Consider the following 15999-nt stretch of genomic DNA (forward strand, 5'->3'; position numbering starts at 1 on the left):
TGTAGATCCCTTTCTGTTCTGCTTTTCACAAGAACGTGAGGTCAGTGAAGGCTCAGGTTACATTCCTGCCGAAGGCTGTATGACAACTTTTATGTTCACTTTCTACTCCTTTTTTAAATCTCACTTTTTATGTGCTGCAGCTCAGCTTTAAGTTGAATGCAAAGCCATCTAGGCTAGGCACAAACAGTGAGATGGATGCTTTCCACAAGACATTTTTTCTATTTGTAGATGAAAAGCCAACTAGTACATGCACAGATGAGCCCCATAAATTTTAGATTCCATGTAAGATTTTTCAGTCTTCAGCACCTGAGACACTTCTCCCAAAATCTTGGTTTTGGAGGTTTAATCCCTTTCTACTCCCTCATACTTCACCCTCCAATTTATTGCAACATGCAATGTTAGTTTAGAAATAAAACAAACCAGCAGACAGGCAATGAAAGAAAACTACGAGTCTCTTAAACCAGATGAGAAGATAAATTGCAAGAAAACCATGGAGAAAATGACTCAACCAAGAGGAAGAAATGAAAGGCTGGACATTTTTCATGCTGTGCCTGTTGAGGAAGCTATAATCATTAGACAGTAGGAATCACTGACATGTGACATCCTTCCTGCTTTCATCAATTTAAAAGTAGCCTTTCCCTTTGGTACCACAATTGTTCTCTGCAGTTAGGTGTGGTCTGTCACTCTGTCCCTCAGTAGAGGGGTCTGGTCTGGACAGACACAGCAGGCAAAATCTGCCAGCAGCTGAGAAAGTTGCACCTTAAATTCTGTAGTGAAATACCATATTTGGGATGTAAAGTTTTGTGGAATGTGGGAAATTATAACAGATTTAAAAGTAAACTAAAGTGAAAGGTGTAGAAATTCAACTGCACTGTTTGCAGTTGTTCATTTTTTGCTTCAGAGAGAGTAATTGTTCAATACCAGCAGCCTATGGACATTCCTACAGTTTTAGTGCACAGAGGGACAAGGCAACCATCTGTTTTAGGCTTAAAAGCTTGAGGAATGTGTCTTTTATGAATGTCATTATGTAAGTTAAAAATAAGTAGAGGAAGCAAATGTCAGACATAGCAAAATACAAACCTCATGGACAGCTTTCTTTATTCGGATAATTTTATTCTACCATCACACAGGAGCTGAGCAGGCACCAGGTGAAAAGTGATCAGGAGGGGGTAGTGTGAAGGACTAGTGAGAGATAAGGGAAGGGGAGAGCAAAGTGACAGGTTAGAGAAAAGCAGAGTGTGACATTGGAAAGGGCAGGAAGATGGCCTGGGAAGGAAGGAATTGACAAGGTAGGAGAGCAATTAAAGGAGTAGTGAATATGTTAAAATAAATGGGTTTTGAGCCAAATTCTTAATTCCTGTACTTGGCAAGAAGGAGGAAAGTGACAAAAGTGACTAAGCCAGATTTTTAGATTTTCATGTGTTTGATTCTATGCTGCTGCAAATAGCTGCCTTCTTCTTTTTGAGACCAGATTAACACAGTATCTTGATGGCATCCTTTCTGCTTTCTGCAATGCCTCTGCACAATCCCCACTTTGTCTGCTACCTGCTTGCAAGGACAGTCTCTCTCTTCCCCGAGCAATACTCTGTATTTGTGGGAAGCATGGAGGCAGCTCTACCCTGGCATTGCCTGCCTGGAGGTACACCTGGCACCTTCCTTCCCTCTGCAGCAGACCAGACTTCCCTCCTCAGCTGTGTTCCTGTCCTGGAGCTGTATGCTCCCTGCTGTGAGGTTTGGACCCCTAGGATGAGGGCAGTAGTAGCCAAAGATGCCACTTTGCAGCAGCAAAGATCCCTTTGGTGGGATACTGCACTGAGGGCAGGGAATTGTGGTGAGCTCTTGGGAAACAGCAGTCATTCAAACCCTTGTCCTGATGTGACATGCGAATTTGGAGCCATCACACCACCAAAAGAGCTTTCCCAGCTCACTTTTTCCCTGGGAAGTGCTGCAAAGGAGCTGTGATGTACAGGAGTTGGAGTTACAGTGTTCATGACAAGCTGGAGGGCAATTGGACTGGGTGTGCTGACAGAGTGGAAAAATACCTGCAGGTCACCTGTCTGGAGTCCTGCCTGTGTGGGAGACTCAGTCAGTGCTCCCAGCCTGGCTGCTGGCTGAGCTCCTTTCAGCCCTGGGGCTGGAGAAGCAGCAGAAGCTGTGTCACACTTCACTCCCCAGTGTGTAACTCCTGAGGGAACATCATCAGCTGCTGTGACCAAGAGCAACTCGCTAGGAGCTCCTCAGATTTATGGTCTTGGGAAACAAATGACAGAAATAGGAAGGCAGAGGTTTATGATAACAGAAATTGCAAGGGCTTACTTTGTGAGGCTGAGTTTTTAAGATAATTCTTGTTTACTGTCTTCATTTCTGTATAACTGCTTTTTAACTCTTGCAAGCAGAGAAATCCAGACAAAGCCTGAGCCACAGTGATGCTATCAGCAAACTTTTTAAAGAGTAGAGAAACTCTGTAAGTAGTAAGCAGAGCCATGTTCATCTAAATTAATAACCTATGGAGAACTGCACTTCTTTGAAACACATTAATAAACATCCTCGAAGATTTAGGGACTAAAAGCCAAGAATTAGGAGGTCACAAAAACAATTGAGCTATGTGTGTATATATATATGTATATATATCAAACTGCTAATGACTTTTTAAAATAACTCATAATATTTAGTAGATGCATGTTGGCATTCCTATCAGTTGCCTGCATCACTTGATCTGAGTGCTTCTACAGCACTGATTAGCTGATAACAATATAATAAAGCTGTTTTCATACTTCTGTGGAGTCTTGATGTCTGCTCTTTTCCAAAATATTAGATTTTCAGGTCTGTTCTACTTTAAAAAACAGACTCCAGAGACTTACAAGAAAACATAAGCAAATAAAAGTCATAATTTGCCAAACACAGAAAAATAACATCTCTATATGTTTCAGAAGGTTTCAAACCATTTTCTGTCACCCAGGGTTTCTAAACATTGTTTCCTGTAGTTTTACAAGTAATAAAGGGAATGCAATAAGACTTAATAGTAATAGAAGTAAGTCTCTTTTGGGTAATTACTTGAACAGAAGGCACTGTACATATCCTGGGTTTTATGATTTCCATCTTGCTAGAGGACACAGGCCAGCCAAGGGACTAGACTAGCTGAGATATTCTGCAACTTTCTGTTCCTGCATTATCTAAGCTATAGATAAGCAAAGTTCTTTTGCTCCCTGTCCATCTTCTGTTGACTATTTTACACTCGAAATCTGTGCATCTTTACTTAGTACAGATAGGACATAGAACTGTAGCTGCCTGGAACCTGATAATGTTCATGTTCTTTAGTCCCTCCATTAGTCTGAGTAGCCATAGACAGAACATAATTACAGACTGTCTTTTTCCATGTTTGTTGACAGTTTCAGGAGGTTCTTTCTCTCAGGTCTCTTTCCAGAGATTTCAGAGAGAATTATCTGGTAACATGCCTCATTTGGTCTCTGCTTTTAAAATCCCAAGGGCTGGGTGGCAAAGAAGTTCCAGACACCATGACGAGCTTACTGAGGCACAGAGCAGCAAAGCATAACCCGAGAAAGGAGGGGACAGAGGGTATATTAACTTTATGCTGCCTTGGGGGCACTCCTGACCTCTTACAGACCACACTGCTGCCTCAAATAGATGGCAAGAACTCCTCGTTCTGCCCCTGCCCCCTCGCCTGCTGGTTCCAGAGCGCAGCTCTTCACTGACTAAGCAGCCCTTGTAATTGCTGATCTTTGTCATGGTCACCAGTCTGTCGTGTTCCGGTGTGCCTGCTCTGACTGGCTTCTTGCTCTGCAGTCAGTGCCGCTGGAAATTAAAGATCTGGGATCTGATCACAGGAATTATCACAGGCAGTGATTCAAACTAGGTTATTAAGAGTACTTGCTAAAGCTATGTTGTGTAGAAAGTCTAGTGATACCCACTTCTGCCATGAATATGCTCTGAAAAATTCTTTGCCTCTTGAAAAGCTAGGAGGGCATTTCCTTTACTACCTTTAATTTAGATGTGTTGTTTTGGTCTCTGCATGGTCCTTCCTTGATATATTGGTTTCTATCAATCCCAACACTGTTACATTCATATTCAGGTGTGTGACTAAGATTTTGTATGCAGTGTAGGTGGCAAGTCACACTGTTGTCTGTTGCAGTTCCCTGTTCTGCAAGTACAAGTCCTGTCTGCCTTTCCATCTTTGAAAGATTTTTTTTAATGACTATCATATGATGATGGACATGTTTTCCTTCTTGATATCAAGAAATACTGATTGCAGGAAAAGCCTTCTTTTTACTTTGATGTGATAATTATAAAAGCCCTTTCAAAGTCAAACATAAGCGCGTTTGGGTTGGTTCCACTGACTTGTGAATAAAATTGACTGCTGGTGGATCTATGTTCTTCCTACCTAATTTATGGTCAGGTTCTACACCAAAACTGAGATGAGACTTTACACAAGATTGTGATGGAAATGGTATGACCCTAATTCTTCTACCCCTGTGTATATTCACAATAAAGGGTGAAAAGTAATTTTAAAAATCTTGCTTTAAAGTGTTTCTTCCTAGTTGAACCATTAGTAAAGGGTGGTGAAAGCAAGCAAGAGGTTTTGATTTTTTTTTTTTTTAATTATTGCAATCAGCACAGAATATTGGCAATTCTAAAATTTGTTCTGCTGGCTTATTTAGAAACACAGTTATCCAAAATTTTGTTGGAGTAGTTCTCATTGTATACAATTGAATTGTTTACAAACTATGTATGTGCCCTCTCTGTTCTTCTAGGCACGTGTTCCACAAAGTCTGTGTGGATCCATGGCTCAGTGAGCACTGTACATGTCCAATGTGTAAACTGAACATTTTGAAGGCACTGGGAATTGTGGTAAGTGGATCTACTGCGAGCTCCTCTTCCTCTCATGTCTGAGACCCAGAACAGGAGGAATAATTGTAAGGGAGAGAGAGGGAATGGTGTTACAGCATCCTTACTCAGAAAGTGTTTGAGGTTTTTTACTAATTTCTTCACTGCTGATTTGTTGTTCTTCCTTTCCTTAGTTGCTTGTTGAGAATATATTGTTGTATTTGTATTTAGAACAATTTCTTATCTACTGGAATTCTACTAGTTTCTCTAAAATCTTCCCTTTTCTCAACTCCTTTGAATCCTTCCTTGTTAAATTTACTCTGTAAATCTCTTGGTTTTGTGGTCAGCTGTAGGCAGTCTTAAATTTGTTTGTACATTAAAAGTCACACCTTAGCTGAGTGGCTTCTGGGATCCCTGAGGACTGCTTTTGTTGACCAGTTCATAAAGGGATAACAGTGAAAAACTTCAAAGAGGATTTTTTTAATCTTTCCCATATGGGGAAAAAATCCTCAAATGGGAGCGATGCTCTTTTCAGAAGAGAGAACATATGGAGAGACTGTCTAAAGTGGCTTTTGAATCAAGCCAGTGAGAATAATCAGGCCTCCATTTTTAGCTGTGTCAGTTGCAAATTTCTAAGAAATAGTTGCACTTACATTGTGAGTGATCAGTTTTTGCAATTAATGACATACCTGGGTTTTTAGAAGAGGACACGGTAGAATTCAGAATATGTTGTCATGGCTCACTGTGGTAAACCAGACAGGCACAGGCTGTGAAACAAGTGTGTTTGAGTCCCCTCCTTGAATCTTAATCCTTTTGAGTCCCTTCCTTGAATCTTAATCCTTTTTTTCTGCTTCTTCCTCCACCTCTTTAAGGTAGAAGTTATTAGCTCGTGTTTCTCTCCCGTGCGACCTCAGGGACAGCCACAGCGGCTGAAAAAGCGTGCGTGTGTGTGGTTCTACTTAATTTATAGGTTTACTAAGTGCAGAATGTTCCCCCTGGTAATGTGGAGTCGGGTTTTTCCCCCCAGCCAAACGTGCCATGCACAGACAACGTAGCCTTTGACATGGAGAGGCTCACCCAGGGGCAGCCGACCAGCCGGCGCGTCCACTTCGCCACCGACAGCTCCCTCAGCCTGGAGCCCCTGCGCACCTCTGGGATGTCCCAGCTGCCACAGGACGGAGAGCTGACACCGAGGTCAGGGGAGATCAACATCGCAGTGACAAGTAAGTTCCCTCTGGCTCCCAGTGCCCTTCCCTGGCTTCCTGGAGCTCTGTGCTGCAGGGCCGTGGTGATGGATGTCCCCGCAGGGACAAAGGTGACCTCGGTGTCTCTGCAAGAGGCATATGCTCCTTATTGAAACCAATAACTCTAGGTAAGACAGTGCCAACACTTCCATTATTAATGGTATATCCATTTAGATCTGCATGTGAAGAGCCCTGGATGAACTAAAATGGCACCGAAATAACCTTCCTGAATTTGGTAACCAGGACAAGAGTCTGGGTTGCCAAAACCATTATTTATCCTTTCGGAATACATTACAAGCAATAATTCACACAAATATAAATATTTTAGCTGATTACTATTTCTGCAGAGATTTTTTCCCCTGAGAACATTGCTACTGGAACTCTGACGTCACTTAGCAGGTGTTTTTTCTTACAAAATTTGTGAATTAAAAAAAGCGTTTGATGTACCGACATTTGAGTATTGTCCAAGTGTTTTATAACATCAGAAAACTGTTCCTGCGCTGCTTGCAAGCTCTTATCCATAAGAGCAGCATGGAAAATTTCCACTCATTGGATTTTACCTAGGGTTTTTAATGTGCAAAAGCACTATAATGAATACAGTATGTGTAGAATTGCATCATTTTTCCATATGCTGTACAGTCTCAACTTGATGCATGAATGGTTGTTTTGCTGGCTCAATTGCAAAAATAGAATCCGTGCACATGTACAACAGTCTAATTTTCTCCTTGTATTTTGCTTACGTGCATCTATGATCTAGATTTTGAACTTGGTGACACTGTTGTGACTGATGCACTCCATTTGGGTGTTTCTTTAGATGCTGTAGTAAAGTAAATGTCTCATTTAGAAAAATCTCATCTTATGAAAAAGGTAGTCTGTATGTAGAAATGTCCTGATCTGAGAAGGGAAAATCCACATACGAAGTCTAGATTCTCTACAAAGCTGCTAAGTCACTTTGCCATCCAGTGTCTGACCTTTGGTTCACCTTGCACTCAGCTCTATTGAACGAGAGCAGATCTGTTGCTGTGCTGCTCCCTTGTCACGGGTGGGAAACCTCTGTAGTTTTCACTTTTCACTAATTGGTTTTACAGAAGGTGTTTTTACCGTCTGTTCCCAACTGTAGTGCTGCTCGTGCACAGATGGGATGCCAGGGTAAAACAAGAAATAATCAGCAACAGTTCATTCTGACAATGTTTATAAAATAAAGCTTCAGAAAGGGCTGTTGAAATGTTTGGGTTTTATGGATGACACATGCATTCTTTGATGCATGAGAGTTACACCAAAAGCCATATTCGACAACAGTGTTTGTATTCCAAACTGTTACTATATGCCAAATTGATTTTGAGGAGGGAGAACTCTGAATAGTGAACATTCTTTGTAATAGACTTCTTTATACTATGTTTTATCTTGTTAATGGGTCTGTATGTCTACACTAATGTCTGAAGTTATTTTTCCATGTGTATTTCTGTCTATTAAATAGAAAATTCTAGTTATGTTTTACTGTTGGGCAAACTGTCCTGGGGTTTGTTGGGTTTTAAGTAACACTGTAACATTTATTTGGGAGGGAGGGGGCGAAGACACAACTGAAGTGTGGCAGTACATTGGGTGTGCTTACGTGAAGAGCCACATCTCACCAAATCTAACCCGACCCTGACAGTGTTTCTGTCTTTGGGGGGTGGACGGAGTTTTCCTTACGTTTTCCCTTGATCCCACATTTCACTTTACATTGTTAAGTAATCTTTCTTTATCACTAACCCTTGGGCTCAGCCAGGAAATGTTGTGCCATGCTTTTTTTCTGCACCTCTCTCCACTTCTTCTTTGCTAGCCTTCTCCCGTCAGTAACTCTGTGGCTTAACCTCCTTCTGCTTCACCTCCTGGGGCCAGTCATGGCTTAGAAGCCTCTTGCCTTCCACCAGTGGTGTTTGAGGGGAATATTGGCATCGCTTTGACATAAGCCTTCTCCCACGAGTGATTTCCTCCCTTTCCTTTGTCAACAGAAGAATGGTTTATTATTGCCAGTTTTGGCCTCCTCAGTGCCCTTACACTCTGCTACATGATCATCAAAGCCACAGCTAGCTTGAATGCTAATGAGTAAGTAAATATTCAGATGTTTCTGTGTATTTCTGGTGGGTGTTTGTCATGGACAACATTGGGGATACATACCAAGGGAATAGAGAAGGGGGAAAACACAGTTGTCAAGGAATCAAATTCCTTTCCTGCTTTTCTGAAATGCAAGTATGTCTGTTAACTGTAGGTTTCAGGGTAACATCCAGAGGCCCTCTTAATTTATATTTAGCTGGATTGTCTGAGGAAATCTCCTTGCTAAGTGGAGACCTGAAACGGGGGAAATAGAGAATATTTTATGTTCAGTTTTTGATCAGTGGTCTAGGTAAACATTAGATGTCTGCTATTAAATTCCCATGTTCAAAATGCACCTGGCAGAGCCAAAAAAACTACCAGCAGTTACCTTTGACAGTTTTGACCTCAATTTTATAGTCAAATTCATATTAAAAAAAAAATCTGTATTCCTAGTTGGCACACTCAGCTAAGAAAAAACAAAGTGTTTAAACAGAAAACTACCTTTTTGCTCTTAGGAGAGGGAGAGATGAAAGCAATGAATGCAGTACTGTTTCTTCTCTTTTAAATGAAGAGATACTTGCTTCCCTGCTTTCTTAATTTATACAGAACCCCCCAGCCTCCCTTCAGACAAGGTGGACAAGAAATTACCCTAGCACATGCCTTTCAGTCTCTTTTTTATAGTTCTGTGTGTGGGCAAGTATAAATCTATTCTGCAGATCTATTATCTAGGTACATCTAGCTATTCTCATGTAGATGTACGGAATATCTGAGCTCATGATATATGTTTAATCATAATTTATTTATTTACTTGGGAAGGCAAAGTGTCAACATCTTTCTTTATCTCTGAACATCTTGATGCAGCTGAGTTTCCATTAATGTGTTGATCTCTCTACCAGAAGTGGGGTGAGATTCAAAAGCAGTCTGCTGTGCAGCCTGGAAATGTAGCTTTATAAAGATAATTTTTCTTCCTTTTTTTTGCTTGAGATAAGAGAAAGAAGGAGGTTTTTTACTTTTATTGCTATTTGGAAAGTATAAGGTGTCCTTCTCAGTAAGATGTAAACGTGTCTAATAGTCTCCGGTGTAAAATTTTAGACGGTCACAAGCTAATCATCTTCAGGAGGGGCCATAGCATTGGTCATCAGGGATCTTTACCACTAAGTTGCAAATCTTCCTTTCCTCCTCTTTTCACATGCTGATTCCAAAAAGGCTCCATGAAGAAAAGTTTTAGAACTTCAAATAGCCCTGTCAAGTCTCCTGATTATTATTTTTTTCCCCCATTTGTCAAAATCTTGAAATTGCATCCCTCAATCAGCAACTTGGCAGCAAAGCTGCAGCTGAACATAGTTCATCTGCCCAGAAGAGTAGCTTGGGAAGGCATGGAGCAAGAGGAGCTGTAAAACGGGAATGTCTGCATTTCCGGGCACTTGCACGTCATTAGGGGGGAGGAGGAGCTGCAGCCCTTGTGGTGTCATCCAGATGTGGGCACCGATAGCAGCTGCATTCCTGCCTTGCCTTGCATCTCGTGGTTGCCTTTTGCTCAGTGGGATCTGGGTCTGTTTGTACTGGAAGGACAAGCTGCTTCACACTGGCAAGAGAGGTTGGGCCTCCAGCAAAGTGTTTTCACAAAGGGTGTGGTGATACCAGGAGAGCACCTTTCCCGAGTGATAGGAATTGAAATGCGAGCTCATACGAGTGTATACTTGAGGTAGATTTAAGGAAACTCACAACCACAGAAACCAGAGCTGTCAAAAATCACTTATATGGGTAAATGAGGTACCTTGCTGTAGCCTTTAACCTCAGCACAGCTTCATCTGAATCCTTTGGGATCTGAGCAGCCTCCACAAGTGCTGCTGTGTTCGGCTACTCATTTTAGACAGTTTGAAATGACGCTAATGCTCAGATTTATTGTTTCATTGACACCTTGTGTTCCCAAGTGCCAGACAAAGCATTTTCTGTGCTGAATATCGTGCCAGATATATGGTAGCTCCTTCTCACTGCAGTTTTTATTAAATGTCATAACAGCATATCTGCTTTTTATGCTGCTCTCCATATAAAAAGCAATGCTGGCATACCCTGCCTTTGTTATGGTAGCATTTCAGGAGGAAGCAGAGGAGTTTTTCTTATCAGAAAACAGCAGCATCAAGAATGAGTTCATGTAATATGCTGATGCATGTAAAAGGTGCCAAATATTCTCCTTTAAAACTCACCTAAAACCATATCCTGTTCCTTTTTTTCCTATGTCCTTCCCTCAGCTTAAAGATATTTATTTAGACCAATAGTTCTGGTGTTGTGAGTATATACATATTTAACTGTGTATATGTATGTTTGTGTATATGTATATATACACAGGTGCATTTTTTAAATAGTTGTGATAAAAGTAAACATTGTCTCAGTGACAAGAGAATAAGGAACCAGCTGCTTTCTCTTGGTCTCAAAATATCCTTTCAGTATTACTGTTAAAAGATTTAGGCGGTGTTTGAAAGGAACAGAAGCAGCACATTTTGCCTTCCTGCTTAGGGAACAGTCAGAAATTACTGTATAACTGTGGGTTTCAGCCCAAAAAACCCAGATATTGGATAGCACCACTTAGAGAAAGTTTTCAGTAGCAGATGAAGTGTCCTCGAAAGCTTAGAAATGCTCAGACCTCTGGCTGTCCTGACGTGACAAATACAGACCTCTCTTAAAGCTCTGGCCTTGTATAATTGGTCACTTTTCACTAGCTTACTTTTACAGGATTTTTTAAATTTTTTTTTTATTTTTAATTTTATTTTTTTTTTAGTATTGGCAGTATTAACTTTAACATAAATATTGTGTTCCTTTTTTTTTCTGCCCCGCAGAGCAGAATGGTATTGAAGAAACGCTTTCTGGCCGATTGCCTCGGAGAGAGACACCTATTTTTATGCATCATTTATCGATCATGCAGCACAAGCAATTATTTAGTACATTCTATTTTTTCATAAAATTTGCTGATGCCAAAGCTTTGTATTAAGGAAAAAGTGAAGAAATAAAAAAAAAAACTTTAATTACAAAATCTTACTCTGTGAGAACTTCATTCTTCTTGGGCTTTCTGTGTTAGTACTCAAGTCTGAGAGGATTTTGTAAATTTTACAAGGTGCTTTATTCCCTTTGAATGATTTCATCATTGCAGTTCTCTATTATTCTCCATTTGTTTTGGGACACAGGAGTGGAAATCTCATGCAGTGCCGTCGTTATGATGCCACCCACCACTGAAGTGACTAACAAGTATTAGTAGCAATCATTCCATACCAACTTATTAGGGGAAAAAAGCTGGGCCAAGCATTCTTGTGTGAGTCCATATAACGGACTTACCTTGACTCCAGCTGAGAATTAATTTGAAATAGGAACATTTTCTCAGTTTTTCCTTCTGTAATGCTCCCGTGTCGCACTGGGAGCACGGCAGTATAATTTTTGCCTTGAGGTCAGGCATTGCTGAAGGTTTGCAATGCTGTTGTCTCAAAATACAAATCATAAACCTTTTCTGTCTTTTACTTTCACCCCACCCTTCTTTTTGATAAAAGTGAAGCTGCTCTAAACCGCTTCTTCCTTCCTAATAACAAGTGGAAACATTGCGTTTCCCCCGCTGTCGTATGTGAAACTTCTTTTCAGGGCTAGATGGGTTAGTTTTGATTCAAATTCAAATCATTTGATGTAGAAACTCTATGTAAGCATGTCCCTTCTTGCCATGGCTTCTTTACTGGTGAGGAGGCAGAGGGAAAACATCTCTCCTCGCTGTCCTCGCTCCGGCTGTTTCACACAAGTTGACTTATGCAAGCAGAGTGTGAGTAATTTCACAACAGTCAGTTAAAACACGCGGGTCTGAGTCCCAGCCAAATGTTAATGCTTGAGTTTAATCAGATAGGTAGATGAAGGTAACAAGTCAGGAAGGAAAAAGTAATTGACAGAAGTTAGAGCCTATTCTGTGTTTGGTTGGTTTTGTTGTTCTGGGATCAAGATGTAGACATTCGAAACAGAATGCTTTCTAAATTAATTAGAGAGAAGCAATTTTACTGTAAGGTTTAATTTTTTTATGCACTGGGAACCAGGGGATTTAATTTAATTTTATTTTTATGTATAGGCACTTTTAGAAGTTAGGAACACAGCCAGATGCTGCATTAAAATTGTTTCTTAATTCTTATTTGTCCATCAGACTTCAGCTGAGAAGGCAACTTTTATAATAAGAAATGAAATGTGTGATAGCTTCAGTGCATTTAATAGAATTCTTCTTCAGTGTGTCCTTGTGAAATTCTGAAAGAAATACGAAAACAATCAATAGAGCAGTAAGTGCCTTTTGAAAGACTGGAAAACCCCATTGGACTTCCTCATGGAAAGAAAAAAGCTTCAAACACACTGTGTCTGAGGACTGTCTGCTTTTAAAGTACAGTGTGTGTCAACTGAGTGTTGTTGCCAAAAATGGGGGAATGTGGTTAGAGCATGATTTATGTTACGGGCTATGATATATGTTTTTTTCACCCATCTCTCAACAGCAATAGTAGAACTGATAAGTTTGTGCTTGTCTCCTGAAAAAAATTCCTTAAGTGCTATTTAGTGCTGTTGGGAGGGATGTGCAGAGACAGCCTGAGCAGAGTCATGACCCACCTGCAAAAGGCACCACAACAGCTCCAGTTCTTGTTTCTTCTACAGAACAGCAGCAGAAGGAGAAGTTGAGTGATATTTGGAATGGAAAGGCTGACAGGACTTTTTAGTGAATCTCCCTCCATAGAGGGAGATTCACATAGAGATTTAAATAATTCAGCACCATCTTTTATAATTTTTTTTTTTGAGTCTCTAACAATTGTCTCAACAAAGTATGTGAATAAAAACATAGACAATTTCTGCTAGGTTACTTCTAGATCAGGTGAGCTATGACTGTCTGTTAATGAAATAAATGTGTTCAAAGATGGACTCAATTTTTTTTTTACTCTGGATAGGCACAAGAAGGAAATTCCCAAAGTTTTTCATAGAATCACTTAGGTTGGAAAACCCCTCTACGGTGATCAAGTGCAGCCATTAACCCAGCATTGCCAAACCCACCACTAAACATGTCCTTTAAATGCCTAGATCCAGCCTGTCCAGATCCCTCTGTGGAGCCTTCCTGCCCTCCAGCAGATCAGCACTCACATCCACCCTGGTGTCACCTGCAGACATACTGAGAGTGCACTCAGTCACCTTGTCCAGATCATCCCTAAAGACATTAAACAGGACTGGCCCCAGTACTGAGCCTGGGGGAACACCAGTGACTTGTCACCAACTGGGTTTAATTCCATTCCCCACCACTTTCTGAGCCCAGACATCCAGCCAGTTCTTAACCCAGTGAAGAGTGTACCTGTCCAAGCCAGTTTCTCCAGGACAATGCTGTGGGACACAGTGTCAAAGGCTTTACCAAAGTAGAGCCACAGCTTTCCCCTCATCCACTAAACTCATTACCTTATCGTAGAAGCAGACCAGGTTAATCAAGCAGGACCTGCCTTTCCTAAACCTGTGCTGGCTGGGCCTGAGCCCCTGGTTGCCCTGTATGTGCTGTGTGATCACACTCAGCATGATCTGTCCCATGACCTTCCCTGGCACCAAGGTCAGGCTGTAGTTCCCCAGATCTCTCTTCCAGCCCTTCCTGTAGAGGGGATTTTTGCTAAACCTCCAGTCAGCTGGGACCTCCCCAGTTTACTGGGACTGCTGGTAAATGATGGAAAGTGGCTCAATGAGCACTTCCACCAGCTCCCTCAGTGCCCTTGGATGGATCCCATCCGGCCCCATAGTCTGAGTGGTGTTAGCAGGTCACTGACCATTTCCATCTGCCTTGTTGGCCTTTTTCCAGTTCTTACCCGTAAACACTCGACCCCCACCATCATTAAACTCCAGACAATCAAATCCCTAAGGCACAGGGCTACCCCAATGCCTCTCCTTGCCTATCCCTTCTGAAGAGCTTTCAGCCATCCATGGCAGCACTCCAGTTGTGGCAGTCATCCCACCATGTCTCCACGATGGCAACCATGTCACAGTTTTCCTGATAAGCTGGCTTCAAGGAAACAGTGCTTTATGAATAATCCCACTCTGTTGTTCCTTAACTGAGAGGGTGTTTAAAACAGATCGTCTGAGACAGGGAGTGCTCTGATCAGATTCCCAGAGTAAGAAGCCGTCATGCCAGAGGAGCTGTGGAGGGACTGCAGCTTGTGGCAGAAGATGGCCCTGATTAATTACTAAGGGCATTAAAATACTTTCAGATGGAAAGGGAACACCAGGTGATGCTTAGTCCTGATGCACCTGCAGTGCTGTGTCTCTTGAATTTTTGGCCTTGGTATTGTGCCCAGTTCTGTGGCATCCTTTGATAGGTATAAAGATCAATTCCAGGGTAATATGATTATTTTCAGGCTCAATGCAAGTAATAGGAAAAGTTCTTTTAAAGTGTATAATGAAGAATAGTGGCAGAGAGCACTGAAGGATTCATTTTCTTGTATCAAAACTGCATGCAGCCTTCCCATTTGTTTTCCATACCTAAGGGGTAAATGTTGATCTTTCTTAGTAAGTGCAAAATAGGAAGAACAGACTCATGAGCTGAATTTGGAACTGCGGATGTTTGTACTTGTCCTTAAAATACATTTATTCGGTAAATTTATCAGCTGGACCGATGCCACATTTTTAAACAAACATTAGCAATTTTCTGCATTAAGAGGAGCGTGGCTGGGTCACTGTGCCCTGCTGACTCTGCTGCTCCAGCCGTGGGCTGTGGGCAGTGGTCCCGACCTGGTTAATGGAACACCTGAAGATTGAGTGCTGGAAAACACCGAGGCAGCAGCTGGATCCTCAGCCCTGGGTGGGCTGCACTGCATGAGAGAGGAGACATTTAGGAAAAGAAGGAGCAATGTGTCCCAGAAGTGGTATGGAAGCCAAGAGATGTCTATCTGCATGGAAACATGCAGCCTCCCTGGGAGTGGGTGGCTTGCATTTCTTCTGCCAAGGACAAAAACATCACAGTAAAGAATTTTAGAAGTGTGAGATATACGCTGCCTATTTCCAGATTAATGTAAAATATTTGTTGTCATATGACCTCTCAGCCTGTTGATTAAATCTCTCCCTCGAGTCTGCTGGAGTGGAAGTCTGGGTGCACAGAGGAGATGATGGCCTGGGCCGTCTGCTTCCAAACCCATGTTTGATTTCTGTGTAATAAAAACAAAAGCAACACCAAGCTTTTAGAAACTGCTTTGGTTTGTTTGAGGATTGGTTGTGTGTAGCATTGCAGCAGGTGGAGGAAAGGGAGGTGAAACATCCAATATCCAAGGCTTATTTCAACTGCAAGCTGAGACTCACTCGTCAAAAATTAAATTATCCTGACCCATAACACAATCTTGAAATCAGTTTTATCTGGTATAATTTCAAAGCAGGTTTGGGTTTTTTTGTTTAAATTATAGAATCATTGAGGTTGGAAAAGACCTCTAAGATCATCAAGTCCAGTTGTTGGAGTCCGACTATGATCATCTGGAAAATCATAGTTCCAAGTTTATGTTCCCTCAAATACTCAAGCCTTATTTATTTATATTTGTTTATTTATTTATTTGAAACCTGGATATGTGCTCCTGGCAGAGTGAACGATTCAGTCCTATGCAGTGTAACTACTAATTTCACTTTGTTTCAGTTAACAACGAGATCAGAAATAAATTAATTTGCTTATGAGAACTTCTCCTTGCGAATTTTGGAGGGAGTGTGTGAACTGGCTTTTGGTGGTAAAAGAGCAGCAGATCCGTTGCCCAACTCCAGTTTCTTGCTGTTTTGAGCAAGGATTTGGCCTGGGCACACAATCTCTGTGCAGCTCAGGAAGGAGTTT

The 15999-nt window shown here is 41.4% G+C and overlaps 1 protein-coding gene across 3 annotated transcripts in view; it reads left to right on the top strand.

Moving 5' to 3' along the window:
* RNF130 (ring finger protein 130) overlaps positions 1-15999 on the top strand; it is a 55528-nt gene that overhangs the window by 31379 nt on the left and 8150 nt on the right. The window contains exons 6-9 of one of the 3 annotated variants that reach the window (XM_051793891.1): positions 4770-4866; positions 5870-6065; positions 8081-8174; positions 11000-11193. In XM_051793891.1, coding sequence (XP_051649851.1) covers positions 4770-4866; positions 5870-6065; positions 8081-8174; positions 11000-11015 — 403 coding nt within the window. In that variant the 3' untranslated portion in view covers positions 11016-11193. Of the gene's footprint in view, positions 1-4769; positions 4867-5869; positions 6066-8080; positions 8175-10999; positions 11194-15999 lie in introns of those variants that run through there. The other 2 variants (XM_051793890.1, XM_051793892.1) reach the window with 2 other exon arrangements.

The sequence above is a fragment of the Manacus candei genome, unplaced genomic scaffold (genome assembly GCF_025592945.1).
Source record: "Manacus candei isolate 608988 ecotype Guabito, Panama unplaced genomic scaffold, ASM2559294v1 h1tg000037l, whole genome shotgun sequence".
NCBI lineage: Eukaryota > Metazoa > Chordata > Aves > Passeriformes > Pipridae > Manacus > Manacus candei.